This window comes from Lottia gigantea, assembly GCF_000327385.1.
Source record: "Lottia gigantea unplaced genomic scaffold LOTGIsca_81, whole genome shotgun sequence".
Lineage (NCBI taxonomy): Eukaryota > Metazoa > Mollusca > Gastropoda > Lottiidae > Lottia > Lottia gigantea.
The window spans coordinates 1-18,701 of record NW_008710694.1 but is presented as its reverse complement, the minus strand read 5'-3'; the positions used below and the strand labels follow the sequence as shown (position 1 = coordinate 18,701).

Sequence of the window (18,701 nt, the reverse complement as noted above, 5' to 3'; positions counted from 1 at the left end):
GACATAGTGTAAACATCCGTATAAGTTCAAAGGTGTATGAACACGTTTCTGTTCTGTTGAACCACAGAGAAAGGGCTGCTCAGTATATATCCTTTATCCTATTGAATAACAGTATATCTTGCACACTTCCCGAATCCTAAGCCTTGATCTTCTGCACACTACCCTTCTTAGTATATAATACATATTATCTACATGATCCTAGGTTTGATTAAAATTATAAATGGTTGAACATATCGAATGACTGCTACAGATTAGGATTGGTTAAAGTACAGATCCGGTAAGGTTTCTTATAGTACATTTCAGTCTGTTGCAGTAAAAACATTGTTGCGCATTATTCTGAAGGGTATTTTTAAAAGTTCCAAATTGTACTTAAGTTGTGTACTTATTGTTTGATAATTCGAATGATGTTAACCATAATTCCGGGATTTCTGCTTTTTTTGCCCGAGCTGTTCAGGCACAGTGTGTATTCATACCGTCTGTATGAAACATATTTTTTCTAAGACACATGTATTCTAGGGTTATTTCGTCTTGAAGGATTCGCATTACTGATAGATTCAACGAGTCGGGCTACTCTTCAATAAAATCGATCTGAGGTCACCCAATTGCCTTCATAATGTAGATGCAATCAAAATAATAATAGAAGTACAGGGTGTGGTTAAGTTACGTAATTAAATTGAAAATAGTAATTGCTTTAGTATGGTATACCTGTATTGATACGAGATATAAAAAATATTATGATTTATAAACTATGTTGTATACATATAAAAAGTGATACAACAATAAGGACGATTATAGTGTTTGAACCCTTGTTAATAAAAGTAAGCATGAGAGTTTTGTTATAGTATTTTTATATCCTGATTACCCCATTACCCACATTCATGTTATCAATCGTTTTAAGACATTAAATTGAAAGTTAATTGTTATCTTCTGCTTCAAGACCAATACAAGGCCCCTTTCCCAAAAATTCCAACTAAAATTTGTAGAAAATGGCAAATTTAACACAAGAAAATCAAATTGCTGCTAAATTTGAATGTAAGATTTTTTTTAGAAGATTCACACTCAAAACAAGCTGATCGCATCTTTGTTAACACCTAAAGAGGCTTGAAAATGACTTGAACATTGGACTAACACCTCCAGTATACTTAATAATACACGCCAATTTACCTCTCAAGGCCATCGTTATCCACCTCTTATTGTTTTTACCGTATTTCTTTATATATCGTTTCAGGCTCCACAAACCATGAAGAAGAATATACTTATTCTAGTAACAATCCACCTCGCCTTATTCACCTTATCATCAACATCAGAATGTCCTCAGATACACCATGATTGTCAGTGTACACAGCCAGAAGAAGGCATTCATATCAAATGTCGATTCCAAGATAATGATCTGATCAACATAACACTCATAAACTCAACTGGTAACGAAGATATATTCATCAAAGAACTAGATCTGGAATCCAATAACTTAACATCTCTCCCAAGTGCCTTTTTCAATGGAGTGACTTTAATAACACACATCAATTTACGAGACAACGAATTCACTGATGTACCAGATATACTTGAAGATATTGGTAATATAACTTGCCTTGACCTGGAGAAAAATAAAATCAAACTTCTGAATATGACAGCACAGAATCTCAGGTCTGTACAATCGGTAAACTTTGCCTATAATCAACTAGATACAATTATTCTCCCAGAGAGTCTCCACTCAATGATATTATGGAACTTCTCCAATAATTTTCTGGAAGTAGTGCCTGAAAATCTGTGGAGTATTGCTGGTACTCTAGATTTATCAGACAATATTATACAAAATCTACCAAAAATTCCAGAATGCAGATTGAATGTTCTGAACCTTGATAATAATAACTTAACCGAGATTCCACCGCATACGTTTGAGGACTGCAAAGATCTACAGGAGCTAAAATTACGTGGAAACAGGATCTCGAAATTAGACACCGAATCGCTCAGTGGGTTGGATGTTTTATACCAACTTCATCTAGATAGGAATCACTTGTCCTCTCTGAAGCCTGGAGTATTCAGTAGTCTGCATTTCTTGTTCACATTATCGTTGGCACAGAACAGGCTATCCCTTCTGGAGCCTGCGAACTTTAAAGGCATTGACGACACTCTTCAACAACTTATATTAAGTGGTAACCAACTCAGTGGACTAAGGAATGACACATTTTCCATTCTTGAGAAGCTCCATCGTTTGGACTTATCATTCAATGAAGAAATCACGGACATCAGCGATCTAGTGCTTCCACCTCATCTTGCGTCATTGGATCTCCAGAACTGTTCTATTAGAGATCTACACAGTTGTAAGCTGATGAAATTAACTGATTTACAAGAAATCAATCTAGCCGATAATAATCTGACATGCAGCTGCCATTTATCGATGTTATTTGGATGGTATAAGGATCGCACTACCAATGGATATACTTCAAGACCACAAACGCAAAACAAGTGGGAGTGTACCGTGTCGGATTCAGACGTACCCCGTATTGTAACAGAGGATATCAAGAACTGTGGCCGGCATCAGGATATTGAACAGCACTGCGAAGAGGTGAGACTAGTGGTGTATGACTTTACTCCCATCAAGGTTAACACGAGCCTTGTCACCTCCGATAACCTTATCACAATCCACTGGGAGGTTGAGGGCGATAAAAGACAAATTGTCGGATATAAAGTTTCTTACGAGTCTGATGGAAAAGTGTTATTCGAGTCACCAGTTCTCGGCAAGAATCAACGGACCTTTGTGATAAGCTTCGTATCGCAACACGATCAATACTCAGTGTGTGTGGACGTCGTGGGAAATGCTACCAGTGCTTTGACCTCGTCCTGTGAAACTGTATCCGGCCAATCTTTGGATTATTTGATCGGTATTATGGCAGGAGTAGTATTACTCTTGCCCTGTATAGCGGCTCTCTTGTATATATTACGTCGCGATAAGAGGATAAAAGAAGCCCAGTATTCTCCCTTAGATGAGAAAGTTGTTAAGCGTCAACCGAATAAAAGCCATACGGTTGTTGTGGAAGTCAGCGAGGCAGTAAACGTGGAACATGCAGTTTGTCCATACCATGAAAATAAGGCCTTCAACCCCTCGGAAGAGACGGTCAATGAAGTTGTTCATAAGAGCGAGACAGTAAATTGTGATTCGAACAAAGTACTTGATGAAAACAAACCGGTTGTAACTGACTCGTCATCAGACTCCTCTGAAAGTACCAATATGTGAAGGGAGGGTGAATGAATTTATCACGTGCAATATTCTGAACTGTTGAATATAGACAAAAATATAAATGCTTCAAAGATGTCGTTAGTTGAATCGTTATGAATGAATTGCCATTTCATAACCAGGACTGTGATGAGTGGTCGTACGAAGCATACGTCGTTGATCAATGTTCTATTCCATTTTTATCTATCGTCTATCGATTACTGTATTCACATAAAACAGATAATCTTTAAGTGACGTTTATGTGCAGAGCTAATATTAAATAACGAATCACATTTTGGCTGTCGGAGACTATCAACCAACTGTGTTCCGACAATTCAAATCGTATTAGACTTCACAAGAAATAACTGATCACGTTTGTATGGTATACTACCCCTATACACCAAAATCGATTGTCATTAGCCAGTAAAAAATTAGTTAGTACCATGCCCTAATAGGACATGGGTATATCAAGCTCTCCCGAATGAATTTTTTGTTAAGTTACAACGTGGTTTTGTCATGAACAATTTTGTCATGCGGAGCTTTTGATTAGATATCTAGTCGATTTCGTGGATATGGTTTGTAACCTAAAATATTTCTATTGCATCAATAAACTGTTAAAAGATCCAAAACGTGGAAGGAAATATAAATGCTGTAAAATGTTGTATTGATTTGTCATTTGAAATCCTTGTTTTGTTATTATATATCTCAATAAAAATATCCTTCATGTAGTAGGATAAGCTGCTACCAATTTCAAGGGAACTGAAATACGTTTATTTCGTTCAGCGATATTGGAAGTATCCAATGATATTTTACTGGGTCAATATGTCTCACTTCACCCAAACCTCAGCATTGAAGAAAGTTTTCAATTGTAGATATTCACTCAAACAGCATCAATTTCCAGTTTTCACAGTGGTTAAATATCACCAATATACATATCTCTTATGCGAGCTATTTCTGTCCGTCCTTGTCTTTCACCAAACTGCTAACAACAAAATAAAAAATCAGCATTTCGCTTTGCATACTGCTGTGCTGTGTTTAGTAGCTACAATCTGGAAGTAAGTCTTGAATATGCACCAATTAAAGGTATAAATAATTTGTAATGATATGAGATGCTAACAGCTGAAATTGAGCCCCATTGACATTATCTGTTCGAAAAAGCCTGTATTCATTATCCATTCTACAAAAAAAAAACTTGTACACTGAAAATGTTGTTATCTCCCTTGAACATTATGAACAATCACTCTTCATTAGTTATAACTATGCAGGACAATTTTATTAATTGTTCGTTGGTCCAAGGGAAATAACCCATTTTAGAAAGGGACACTCTCCTCCGGTGGTAGGCTTTGTGTGAGGACGTACAAGTATATAATAGAGATTATCAAAAAAAACATAAGAGACGTGTTTTGCATAACTAAAACGTAAACTGCTCATTCTCAAAGCTTTCAGATTCCATGGATTAACGTAACATTAGAGATGAAAACAGACTTAAATATCTTGTACACCTTGCTCAGTATGCCCGTTTTGTGACGTTTTGTGGACTAGGTGCGTGTTAGTGGTGGGCTCTCTCAGTCAGTTGTTGCAAGTGTAATGATCATCTTTTCTTGTCACAGGAATGAGAATGAACAATCTTGAAACAGACTTGCCATCTTCATTAGCCCACATGGTGCAGAAAAATAGGATGTAAAACTCCATTCATTTTCTTTTCATTTGAAACAGACTTGACCAGGATCAACAAATAGATCCTGGATCAAGACTAACTTGCAATAGTTCTTCGTTAATTGTCCTACTGTTAATAAAAATTCTCATTGTACTTATTTGAGAGCGATATGGACAAGTAGTGGGCTCTCTCAATCAGCTGTTGCAAGTCTGATGATCACGAAGCTATTCTCGTTATAGCATGCCAGGATCTCGACGACGACGAAAGCTAGTAGATTAAAACTCCTTAGGCACTTTATATATACATAGTAAACTTTTATCGGATATTTTGCCACTATCCTCATTTTAAATATGTTTCAAAATGTCTTATGTTGTAGTCGTTGTCATACGTCATGTTAAATGTAACACGTGGTGTTAAAACAGATGCGACACGCCTGTCATAATATCAGATTAAAATTATCATGTTAAAATAAATTTTGAATATAATAAATTTTAGACGACGTGGTAGAAAAAATGAAGCTTTTTGCCTTGGGGGACGGTTTTGTCATTCGAGATAACTTTCACGCAACAGACATTAATGATAGTGTTTTCAACGCCGATGATATCAGAGCTGGGCCGATATTACATGATAATACCCTAGAGACGACTCGATCTATTGATAACTCCATCTCGAGGTAAACAACTTTTTATAGCATTATATCATATATATAATTATGTAATCATGGAACATGATGTTGCATAGTATGCATTAATGATTTGCATGCATACTGATGTTATTACTTCAGCTTTGATGTTGTTCAGTAGCAGTTTAAGATGATGATACCAACTGCTATAAGGATTTGCATGCATACTGATGTTAAATGTACAAGCTTTGGTGTTGTTCGGTAGCAGTTTAAGATGATGTTACCAATTTAGTTTAATACAAAGTTACGTATGAATGAACACTGATGTTAACTATTCTGGCTTTGGTGTTGTACTCGTAACAATTTAAGATGTTTTATTCATATAAAGATACCAATTCAGTTTATGAAATAGTTACGCACGTGGTATTGTGCATTAATGGTTTGAAAATGATTGATTGAAATAAACTTAACGTACTTTAGAAATTGCATAAATACATAATTTAAATGCTTATCACTATAGGGAATGAATTTTAAATGAAAATGAAATGAGATGAATGGAGTATTTACGTCCTACTTTTCTGCACCATGTGGGCTAATGAAGACGGAATGAATTTTAAGACAAATAAATGCATTGTATATAATTAAAAAAAAACATACATATACTTTGAAAAAATATTTCAATTTTATTTATGATAATTTACCAATACATAGTCACTAAGAAAGTGTACTTATTTTTTCCTAAATTTGATTTACTGAACTCAAACATAAAAATAAAATAATGTATTTATGAACCGAATAATATATCTATGAATATCAATGACAAAAATGTTTTTACTAATTTCATTGTCACTTTTCATGCTAAAAATATAATGGCGAACGTCACTTAGAATATCAATCATTTTGTAGCTCAAATAAATCTTCATTCAGGAGAAATATGCTCGTTTTGTAATAACGTCTAACTCAGGAGAAATATGCTTTGTGTATAACAACTTGTAGTTAGAATCCATGGATCGTAAGGTTTATATAGTGGTAAATATGGATTATTTTTATCATCGTTGGACTTGAATCTAGGAATTGGTTATAGGATAATGATGGATGAATACTAGCTTCCAAGATGTTACGCAGAAAATGGATATTTATTATTTTTTCTGAAAAGGCGATGATATCAAAGGTCTCCCAAGAAAATTTGAATTGTATTGTACAAGTGATGACAATTTAATCCTATCGTATATTATAATTATTGTATATCTCATATACATGGAATGATATTATTAAATACACAAAGATGAAATTCCACTAAAATGAATTTAAATGTTTTACATTGTCACCCTCCCGAGACAAATATGTATTTATTTAATATAAAATACAGAAAGAATATAAATAATACGACAGTTTTGTCTACAGGTAGTTAGCGGAGGAAGGCTAAGAATGCAGGGTGTTATGAACAACTAACGTACAATTAGGTGTGTGTGTGTCCGTTACCAAAGAATTACAGAAATGACTGAACAGCCGCCGAATCCAAACTGGACATCTTTTTTCGATCGTCAAGTTGTCAGACAGTACCAAGATTTCGTGAGAGACAGGGATCCAGCTAAGGTTCGTTAGCCTCCATTCATTTTATTTGCCTTAATACATAAGCGAATTGTTATCGTGTATTCGGATAACACAGATCACAAATATTCACGTGAAGAGCGGTAGAACAACCGACTGCAGTGTGCTGAATAACTGTCCATCGCCCAATTATGGCCATTATTATTAAGTATAACAATATTGTTTGTGAATACTAAATACCAGTTATATTATTATATACTTGTCAGAAGTTATATACTTTGACAGAATTTCATCACAATATGTCACCCTGTTAACATGAGATTGATTACAAATGGTCATGAATATTAATTAGATGGTCTTGATCTCGTTGATTTCAACATTTTAGTATGGTCTGGGGTGTCTTGCAGGACGTAAAGTGCGGTGGTCGTAAAGTGCGGTGGTTCTTGCATGGCGTAGATCTCTTGCATGCCATAGATTACCAGCATCTCAAACATGGTAAAGCGTAAACATGTATTTTGCACAGTGAAAGCGTATTATTTAGAATCTCTGACAGTATCATGGTTTCCTGTATGGTATAGAGTATCGTTTGCATAGAAAGAGTGAATCGATACCTCTTAAATAGTACACATCGTATTGGGATCTCATCCATGGTACATCGTATCGAGATCTCCTGCAGGAAACATCTTATCGGGATCTCGCGCATGGTACCTCGTATCGAGATCTCCTGCAGGAAACATCGTATCGGGATATCACGCATGGTACCTCGTATCGGGATCTGGTGCATGGTACATCGTATCGGGATGTCTTACAGGAAACATCGTATCGGAATCTCTTGCATGGTACCTCGTATCGGGATATTTTGCACAGTATATAGAGTATCGGGATCGACATAGTTTATTGGAATCCTTGCAAAATTCATCTCTTTGTGAATGCTTTTTGCTAGCCTTTCTATTTTCTAGAGCCCTGGTTCAGAACCTGGGGTGTTTACAACCCCGGGGGTGTGGGACTAGGGTGTCAGGGGTGTGGCCAACTGTTGTAGGAGAGGAATTTATTTTGAATTGAGAGAGCACCTCACATCATCACATGCTGGTAATGTGGATGTGGGTGTGAAAGGTCCACGTGATTGCTCCATGGGTGTGAAGGCTGAAATTGGTTGGGAAACACTGTTCTAGAGTGATATCGTGATCTGGTCCTGTTTTGCTTACCAATTCAGTAAATAACTGGACACGATTATATGGATAACAAGTACTTTAATAAAATATCTTGCGACGTTTCAACAAAGTTTCTTCCGTCTTTACCGCGTAATGCAGTAAAGACATATGTTGGGCAGACTTAAAAATTTCTTTATATTTGTTTCAAAATTTCATTTATTAAGAGAGCTTCCATAATTGCTTTCATGTCTCTATAATGGTTCATTGTGAACTGATGATTTTTAAACTCAAATCTTCACATTTTTCCTTGTTTACAGAGAAATCTTCCACCATTAGATTATGATACCAGACCAGACTTTGATACCTCACAGCCAGAAAATGGTCACATCTCCACTCCTCCCCCAGTACCCGAATATTCCAGGGTCATCTTTCCTCATGGTCGAAATAAAAAGAAACAGAAAGAATTTAAATCACAGCGAGGGAGACGAACATTTTCGTGTGTGATATTTGGTGTTTTAATGATCGGCGTTTTAGCTTTACTGGCTGGTTTTCTTATACATTTCTTATTCATTGGTAAGGGGTAAGGCCTTGTGTCGTAAAACCACCAATAATGTACATATTACTTATATATTGGTTGGAAACATTTCTTTCGACAGCAATCTAAATGTAAGTGAACTTACAGCAAGTGGCTCTCACAACAACCATTGGTACCAATATGCAGAGGTCATGAGTCCTTTCAAATCAATCTAATTGTTGTTGTTCAAGATCTGCTAAGAAGGACTGTATGGTCTTGTTATAATTTCAGATAAAGGTTCACAAGCAGAATTTCTAATAGGTAGCCCTGAACGTAATAATAATACTGGTAGAAAAGAACCTTCTATGCTACTTACTACAGCTAGTTCAAGTAAGTATCGCCACATTCTGATCACTTTTTCAAATATAAATTTCAATTGATGGTTCAACCTTTCAAAACAATTTTATTGGGTAAAGGTAGACTTTTTAAATATTATGTTAAAGGTACAATAAATTTTACCGCTACGACTGCAAAACCAACGACGGCCCGCCCTACAACAACAATTATCACTACAACGCCTTCGACTACTACTTCCACTAGTAAACCTGTGGTCGTCCCAATTGCACCTAAAACCTTACAATCCAGCGAAATATTCTCAGTAGCTGTTACAAGACCCAAATCAGCGACTACAGCAACACCTACAACCACTGCTACACTTACAACGACTCCAAAACCTATCAAAGGTAAAATAATATATTTTATTTAATTAATTATTTAGTTAAATATAAAATATTTATATTTGTTGAACGACCAATATGTTGAAGAAACGGGTTGACCATCCTTTTGACCAATTGCACCTTAGTCTTTGAAACGGAATTTTCAGCTTAGCTAATCAGTCATAGTGTTCACATCTCACCGTCGAAATTATAACCTTCAGATTCACATGTGTCCAGAATTATCCGCATTTGAAAGTAAAAAAGAAAACTTGTATTTTCTTGAGACTCTGATATATATAGAAAAGGATTATGGAAATATTAAGTGCAATTCCTAGTTTTGGGGTATTTTAGAAGGAATTGTGTGATATCCGTACATGTCTTGTACTTCTAAAGACTATTTACATAATATACAAGATCAAAATCAGCACCGAAAAATGGCGAACCTTTCCAATTAAATGTTAAGCGTAATTAATGCCTATTTTTTAAAATTAAGACGTAATTAAATTAAACTCGTCTGTAGTGTTAAATTATTCATTTTGTTCCAAAGCCAGTCCAACAATTAACAATCAATTTCCATGACAGACATGGAAGACATGAAATGACCCAGGATTTGATCCGCCCATTTTTTTAGTTTAATGATTGTAACAATGTCTTCAAAATAATTTGATAACATTGCATTCATATAGGTTAGTTATAGATGGTGAATAGTTACAGCCAATAATCATTCTAATTAAAATTAGACCAAACTTTCAGTCCTTTTTTTAAGCTTTTATTTTTATAGTCACTTCAGTTAGGGTCTAATGACAGCCCTCTTGAACGTTCGTCAAATTAACCAATCAAACTTGTACCCTCTCTAGCGCTGTCGTTAGACCCTGACTGAAGTGGCTATATTAAAAGTAAAAGCTAATAAAATACTTTTACTTAGACTGAGTCAGTCATGTAATTTATATATTTCGCGTTGATGCCCGAATACTTGCATGAACAGTCATTATATATTAAGCACACAAAGTATGCAGAGTGTAAGTTATTAACACCGTATTTCAAAGTGTTACCTTATGCAAAAAGTTAAGATAAAAAATATCATAATTTACTGAATTAATACAAAGTCTTGTCACCATTCTGTCAGTGTCAAGCTAAATTGCTAGATATATAATCATGTAATTTTAACATAGGAATTTTCACATTAACATAACTTTAAAATCTCACATAAAAAAATGTTTTTTCTGAAAGAAATGTTGGTGTAGTCAGGTTATAAATATCAAATTCAATGAAAATGAACCTATTTTGCCAAGGATTAGTAATTTCGTTCAATCAATGAATCTATATCATATATCAAACGGACACAAATATTATTTAAATAAGTGTTGAAACTGGTGTTATTTTGAGGCTTTCCTGTATAAAACATTGCCAGTGCAGAAATGCATGAACGAGATTACGTTTACTAGGGACAATGAATGGGACGAGTGCTTGGTGTTGCACATCATTACAGTAAAACACGCTGAAATTTGCTTTCTAGCAATATGTTTCTCAGCGTCTTCGCCAATGTTGGTGAAGAACAGTTAGATATCCATCACATCAATCTTCATCACGCCAAAGAAACAAAAAACAAAAAAGAGTATGAAAGGCAAACATTACGTTCCTCTCATTTGCCCAGTACGATGTATATGTAGAACAGCGGGACGTAAAACTCCAGTTTGGATGGCCTAAATATTTCTTCAAGTGACGAAGGCATTAAAATCAGAATCAGCATGTCAACATGTCCGTCAAGCTAGAAGTTGATTTATCTATATAAGGTGTTTTATGTTAGTAAATTATTGTAATCATCTTCAACACCATAAAACATGTATCATAAATTCTCAAATCTTGACATTAATTTGAAAAGACTTAATTAATAATTAGGACAATTTTTTCAAGGTGACTTTTGTTGAATTATAAAGATTCTTTACTGAGAAGGAAATACGGTTATTGCCAGCGTGCCATCGTTTAATGCGTAGGTTTTCAACCAAAGTGGGGACATTGGCATTTTTCTTTAGGGACATTTGATGTGTCACAGACTAGTCACGTTTTATGCAAAATAAAAACTTAAATATATACATATGATGACTACACTATACACAACCTATATTAACATTGTCTAGGAGTACTCTGAGAATTATTACTTTCCAAATATGCGAGAACGTGCCTGGTATCCAATCATAGATACGCTTTCGATATTTGGGGACATCATTTTCATGCTGATTCGATTTGGGGACACATACAAAAAGAGGTTGAAAACCACTGGTTTACTGTGAAGCTATTAACAGGAGCCGCCATCTTAAAACCAAAATTAGTATTCTTAAAGTCATGTTATAATGTTTCTATGTAAGACACCAGCTTATATAGCTAGTTTTTAGAAACAGTTACCATGTCGGATCATACGTAAGACCAAGAAATTAGGCAAACTGTAGACAAACATTGACGATTCTCAAACCTACACTATTAATGCATTTTTTGGTTTCCAAACGCTTGTTAATGAGCATCATATCTTGTTTATAGACCTCATTAAAATATAGTATAATAATTCAACAACTTACAATATCAACCTGTTGAATGGACTAAATAGTAGATATTCGGTTTTCTGTCTTTTTTCAGCCATATTAACCCTGAATAATGTCAGTGTCTCTTTGGGTGAACCAGCTTCTCTGATTTGTAACTTATTACAAGGTGGAGCATGGAAGACTCTGTCTATACTACAGATAAAACCAGCTTTTAGTTTGCTTGTGACTCTCCATGCTGGTGCCAATAAGACAAACACCTGGCCAGATAAAAGGCTACGTTCCGCGTTTGTTATCGTTGAGAACGGTGTAGAGTTGCTACTGGTTATTACCAAGACCAGGTGTACAGATCACGGTGTATACAGATGTTCAGCTGAACTAGAGAATGGTATCATATATGATACACAGGAAGTAATCATTAATGGTAGGTCATTTACTTTACTGTTTTTATTAGGTAGTAAAGAGCCCATCGTACATAACTACAAGAGAGTTTTGAATGAACAAAAAGCTTACACAATCATCTTGTAATAATCATGTTAAACAATCATGTGTGTTTTGCTTTTAACCGAGAAGTTGAAACCTACCATTTTCCCATTAGAAATGCATTTATTATTTTCCAGAACCCTTTGTTCAACCAGTGGTAAAGACATTACCATATCTAATCGAGAAAGAACTGGCAACGATATCAGCTAACTGGACACTGGGTCCTAAATATACACAAGGTAAAGTTACATGGGAAGTGAAGGCTGCACATGACACTGAGTATACACCAGTAGAAGTGAACGACTTCACCCAACCAACACGACTCGACTGTTCTACTCAGTTCACCAACACCTTCGTGGTTTTCGTAGAAATGAAATTCAATAATTCGTATTTACGAATTCGGATAGAATCGGTTTATGATGAGAATGGTGTGGCCAAGTCATATGTTTCTCCACCAGTTTACCTCTTAGTTATACCAGGTAGGTGAACATCAGATTTGCGTTAGTTATGGTGTTTGGGATATGAAACGAAATTGGAACATTTTATAGATCCTCTACATTTCAATACTGTGAATATGTTTTTCTTGTCAGGATTTGGTGACTCTGTAATTGATTTCTTGCCTTAGGTTGGAATGCAACTACTGTATTATTGTAGAATTGGGATAGCTCTGTAGAGAGTTGGATTTTAATCTTCTATACTAGCGAATCATGATAACAATTTATGACTAAGCCAGTAATTTGATCGATTCGATACAATTCGATTAATTGCAATTTTGTCCACCTTACATTATGTACATGTATGTTATATATTTTCAGCTGGATTATGTCGTGGTCGAGTTGATGATTCTCTGATCAAACATCCCTATACTTGTACCCAGTTTATACAGTGTAAGAATCAGACTATGAGTATCTATGGTTGCAGAGCAGATGAATGTTTCATTCAGTCTGTGGAGGCCTGTATGCCAGTTCCTAGACTCGTACAGTTGCCAAAATTCGGTTAACCCACAAATCTTACTCTCGTACAAATGCCGAAAGTCGATTGACTAACAAATCTCACTGCCAAATACGGTTGACCTATAACAGCTAATTATCGTACATATTCCAAAATTCTACTGACTTTACACAATTTCTGAAGACTGTTTCATAACAATCACATGGAAAATGAAATGTTAGAAAAATCGTGTCTTCGTAAGATTGTGTATATGGAATGAGACAATGATAATCCCACAAACGATATACGAGTGATGTTTGTGGTAAGCTAATGTACATATTTCTGCGTTGACTTTTACTACACTTTGCTCATCGTTGGAGACTTAGAAACATCACTATGTTTCACAGGAGCTTTATACAATAAATTCAGTAATTCCTTCTGACAGTGGGGCTATAACAAAATGTACTTATGTAAAAACAAAATAATATATATTCTTATGTAATTACATTTATAAATATAAATATAAAAATCGTGATATTCTTTTATCTACAAAATTGTTTAAAATCTACATATTCTCTTATAGAATCACATTACCTTCACTTCCTCGGATTGGCCTTTTTTGTCTCTGCGCAGTATATAGTGCGCAATAAACACAATAGAAAGTGTACATCCCCTCACAAAAAACCATTCGATCTGCACTAGATCAAACTATCAGATTGGAATGATCAACTAGAAAAGGCAGTGTTTTAATTTTTGATAAGCTATCGCTTCACAATATCAGTCGATTACATTGCATCAGCGAACTGTTATTTAGGTTCATTTCACAAGATATCTTCACATATATAACGCATGGTCTAGATAAAGCCTTAGTTTGCATGTGACACATAATAATTACACATACACAATATCTCTAAAGATGTTTCAGTGGCACTGTACAATTACCCCATGACACACACATTGTATTTGTGCCTATGTACGTCTCTAAGTCTCCAATTATAGACAACATCGCCACACGCAACACATATAATAAAATAAAACCATGAAGATCATCCAAATTGAAGCAAGATGAAAAGTCAATTCAACTCAATCATCAATATGCGTCCTAAATAGTTATTCTGGACCATTCAATTTGTTTTGAAATGATAAATGTAAAAAGGTCAAAAGGTATATAAACGATCCTTGAGAGTGGTTTAAATGATAAAGTACCGAGATTCTATATAGCTAACATCCCGAAACATCCAAAATCATTCGGAGTATTCAATCGTGGTAAAATAAAGAAGTCAAAGTATCGCTGTTACTAGACGTGTAGGTTAAGATGTAGTATTCAACTGTTCCTCGGTACAGAAAGCTTTAGCTCTATCAAACGTACACGGTCCATCAGTAGAGGTATAGAAGGTTGTACCCGCACATGATTGAGATATTGGTGAACCATTGACACACCACTGGTATTTCTTACAAGAGGTTCTATCTGGTATAAACGTACCAGAAGCTCTACCATCACAACTGTACGGATCACCATCTGAAAAGTTGTAGAATAATTGGATTATAACGATAAACGTAACATTTGATTGCTAAATTAACGTTGTACCGTTTTACACCCACCTGAATGCTTTCATAATAAAGGAGAGCGGAACTTTGCACATTAATAATGTCTTACGTGTACTTACTTGCGATGGTGACATTGTAACTTATGAGGAAATCTATTTCTTATCATATCAAAGAGGATATTGCGGAAAAAATACTCTATGCTAAATAGATGATACAATATACGCTGGTAAAATGTAACCTTTATGAAAGTTGATATACACGTATGTTGCCCAACGCAATATATCATAGTATTATCATTGAAGGTTTTCACCGATGTTTCCAGATAACATAATGAGTACGTGTTGGCATTCTATTAGCCATCAGGTAAGAGATCATGCTTACCTGTTGGATTAGCAGTAGAGTCTATACAAGAATCAGAAGTTTCATCATAACACAGATTATCGGGACATTTACTGACTTGTAGTATATCACGGGGTAGACATGTTATGTATTTATTACATGTATAAGGATGCTTCTTTCTTTCATTATCTGGTGTAGAGGAACAGTAGTCAGCTGGAATCAGAGAAGGAACATATGTTTTGTTACAAGATGAATAATAACACAGATATGTATCGAACCTAGATAAATGAATTACGAGCACCTTTTACCAAAAATGATTGCTTGCAGCAAAACGTTTTGAAACTATTATTTAATTTCGTCTCAACAACGAATTGCAATACGTGAAAAGGAGGCAACTAAAATCAAAGCAGGTTTAAATAAATATGATGTAACCTATTGTCAGTGCTTTAAACTGATGAATTTGATATGTTTAGATCTTTACTGACATGTATATGCCGGTCTATTGCATATTCAACAGTTAAACCCATCGCTAGAAAAGGAGCCCATTTAAACATAATTTAATCGTTACGTTACCTGGAATTATAAGTATATCCTGAGCAGTAGATTGAGATGGTGGATCTACAGCCTCACAATATATTGATGAACTATTCCAAGCCATATCGAATGTATGTGTCACCGTGCTACCCATGTTATGGTAGCAAGTCTCATCACCAGAGTTAACTCGTGTATCAACTGGGAAGCTGTATGGAGAAAAGCTGGAATCCCCACTAAGTTGTCTCATCCAGTTCAACTGCCCATTGGGTATATTCTGTTTATTTTCGCATGTAAGGGTGTAAGATTTTCCCTCAATTATGTCCTCTGGAATAACTGCTGTTGGCACACTTGGTTTTACTAAAATAGATAATTTGTAGGTAGATATACAAGGGGAAATAACCTCAACTTCCAGTCATTCATTCAATTGGTTATACTTATCACCTCCCAAACAAAAGTCAACAGTACAAAGCGTTTTCAGTACAGAAATTTACGACAGAGCATGCTTACCACAATCTGATGCCTCCCTATTGCTTACTGGGTCGATATTCTACTGTTTGCACTAGCCTACATTGCGAATGATATAATTGTGGGATGTTCCTGTGCTTGCTTAGATAAACATACACTGACGACTTAGACGTTTAGTTTTTTTTTAAATTAGTTTCCAACTTACCCGAAATAACAGTTTCACTGTAATCTCTGTTACCAGTATTTGAGGTACAGGTGAACCGTGTGGATTGTACACAGCTAGCAGACTCGTAGGTAACACTTAACGTATACACATTACCCTCTTGAGTTCCTGAGGCTGTAACTCCACTTGGATTAAATACACTCACAGTCCCATCTTGTCTGTACCCAGCCTGAGGTTGCCAAATAGTGCCATTGTTTAATGAAGCCTCCATAAACACAGCGATGATATCGAAGTTGTCATTCCCATCATAATGACAGACTATTGTTACTGGTTCGTTGATATAGCCAACCACATCCGATAGTGTTATATCTGAAAGTAGTAACATAAATTTTATAATTGTAATTAATCACCTATTGATATCAATATAAGTTACATGCAACGTTATTAGGGTAATATACTACTTAATCGTGTTTTACATATTTTGATATTCCACATATCATTCTAGTGATTGTCTGAGAAATTTATAATTTTGACTGATTGACGAATGTAATTTTTATCACTGATTACACTACGACTGACTAATGGTTAACCAAATTGATAACGATCGAGCTTATCATAAAGTGAACTGTCAGTGTTTGTATATTAAAAACATAATAACTACCAAGAATCATATTATAAATATAGACATGCGAAAGGAGGGCAGATGATCAACTGTAAGCAACTAGAACGGCCATCGAAAAGATTAACTGCTGTATGCTTTTATAGAGATTACTTATACTTTAGTGCGATGTGTGTCACCACATTCTATATAAATATTGTATCAGTACTTACTTATAGGTCTTTGAGTCGTTGAACTTTTAGTTGGACTTGTAGTGGGGTTGGTGGTGGGACTAGTGGTAGGACTTGTAGTGGGGCTAGTGGTAGGACTTGTAGCGGGGCTAGTGGTTGGACTTGTAGTGGGGCTAGTGGTAGGACTTGTAGTGGGGCTAGTGGTAAGACTTGTAGTGGGTCTAGTGGTAGGACTTGTAGTGGGTCTAGTGGTAGGACTTGTAGTGGGGCTAGTGGTAGGAATTGTAGCGGGGCTAGTGGTAGAACTTGTAGCGGGGCTAGTGGTAGGACTTGTAGTGGGTCTAGTAGTAGGACTTGTAGTGGGCCTAGTGGTAGGGCTAGTGGTAGGACTTGTAGTTGGGCTAGTGGTAGGACTTGTAGTGGGGCTAGTGGTAGGACTTGTAGTGGGGCTAGTAGTAGGACTTGTAGCGGGGCTAGTGGTTGGACTTGTAGTGGGGCTAGTGATTTGACTTGTAGTGGGGCTAGTGGTTGGACTTGTAGTGGGGCTAGTGGTAGGACTTGTAGTGGGGCTAGTGGTAGGACTTGTAGCGGGGCTAGTGGTTGGACTTGTAGTAGGGCTGGTGGTTGGACTTGTAGTAGGGCTAGTGGTTGGACTGGTAGTTGGGCTTGTAGTGGGGCTGGTGGTAGGACTAGTAGTTGAACTTGTAGTGGGGCTCGTAGTAGGACTGGTAGCTGGACTTGTAGTGGGGCTCGTAGTAGGACTGGTAGTTGGACTGGTAGTTTGACTTGTAGTGGGACTGGTGGTAGGACTGGTAGTTGGACTTGTAGTGGGGCTTGTGGTTGGACTTGTAGTGGGGCTCGTGGTAGGACTGGTAGTTGGACTTGTAGTGGGGCTGGTGGTAGGACTGGTAGTTGGACTTGTAGTGGGGCTGGTGGTAGGACTAGTAGTTGGACTTGCAGTGTGGCTGGTGGTAGGACTTGTAGTTGGACTTGTAGTGGGACTCGTGGTAGGACCAGTAGTTGGACTTGTAGTGTGGCTGGTGGTAGGACTAGTAGTTGGACTAGTAGTTGGACTTGTAGTGGGACTCGTGGTAGGACTAGTAGTTGGACTTGTAGTGTGGCTCGTGGTAGGACTAGTAGTTGGACTTGTAGTGGGACTCGTGGTAGGACTAGTAGTTGGACTTGTAGTGTGGTTGGTGGTAGGACTAGTAGTTGGACTTGTAGTGGGGTTCGTAGTATGACTAGTATTTGGACTTGTAGCGGGGCTCGTAGTAGGACTGGTAGTTGGACTTGTAATGATACTAGTGGTAGGAATAGTAGTTGGACTAGTGGGGCTCGTAGTAGAACTGGTAGTTGGACTTGTGGTAGGACTAGTAGTTGGACTTGTAGTGGGGTTCGTGGTAGGACTGGTAGTTGGACTGGTAGTGGGGCTCGTAGTAGGGCTGGTAGTTGGACTTGTAGTGTGGCTCGTGGTAGGACTGGTAGTTGGAC

General features: G+C 36.5%; 3 protein-coding genes across 3 annotated transcripts; 2 read left to right on the top strand and 1 right to left on the bottom strand.

Moving 5' to 3' along the window:
* Positions 1 to 218: 218 nt before the first annotated feature.
* Positions 219 to 3,979, top strand: LOTGIDRAFT_236409 (hypothetical protein). Its single transcript, XM_009067255.1, has 2 exons — positions 219 to 277; positions 1,229 to 3,979. The coding sequence occupies exon 2, from the start codon at positions 1,241 to 1,243 to the stop codon at positions 3,233 to 3,235; it is 1,995 nt and encodes a 664-aa protein (XP_009065503.1). The 5' UTR covers positions 219 to 277; positions 1,229 to 1,240; the 3' UTR covers positions 3,236 to 3,979.
* Positions 3,980 to 5,371: 1,392 nt separating this feature from the next.
* Positions 5,372 to 13,916, top strand: LOTGIDRAFT_236408 (hypothetical protein). The gene is made up of 8 exons (XM_009067254.1): positions 5,372 to 5,544; positions 6,898 to 7,089; positions 8,513 to 8,768; positions 9,001 to 9,099; positions 9,213 to 9,452; positions 12,057 to 12,383; positions 12,580 to 12,921; positions 13,258 to 13,916. The coding sequence occupies exons 2-8, from the start codon at positions 6,991 to 6,993 to the stop codon at positions 13,440 to 13,442; spliced, it is 1,548 nt and encodes a 515-aa protein (XP_009065502.1). The 5' UTR covers positions 5,372 to 5,544; positions 6,898 to 6,990; the 3' UTR covers positions 13,443 to 13,916.
* Positions 13,917 to 14,682: 766 nt separating this feature from the next.
* LOTGIDRAFT_168955 (hypothetical protein) lies at positions 14,683 to 18,701 on the bottom strand (the record flags this gene model as incomplete). Its single annotated transcript, XM_009067253.1, has 5 exons — positions 14,683 to 14,891; positions 15,302 to 15,472; positions 15,833 to 16,150; positions 16,464 to 16,790; positions 17,253 to 18,701. Coding segments are annotated over 5 exons (2,474 nt in total), but the record flags the coding sequence as incomplete, so codon positions are not given.

Excerpts from the sequence above, each read along its gene's own strand:
- LOTGIDRAFT_236408 (XM_009067254.1), top strand. The coding sequence starts at position 6,991 with ATGACTGAACAGCCGCCGAATCCAAACTGGACATCTTTTTTCGATCGT. Across the intron at positions 7,090-8,512 it reads GAGACAGGGATCCAGCTAAG|AGAAATCTTCCACCATTAGA; the intron begins GTTCGTTAGCCT and ends CCTTGTTTACAG. Across the intron at positions 12,384-12,579 it reads ACAGGAAGTAATCATTAATG|AACCCTTTGTTCAACCAGTG; the intron begins GTAGGTCATTTA and ends ATTATTTTCCAG.
- LOTGIDRAFT_236409 (XM_009067255.1), top strand. The coding sequence starts at position 1,241 with ATGAAGAAGAATATACTTATTCTAGTAACAATCCACCTCGCCTTATTC.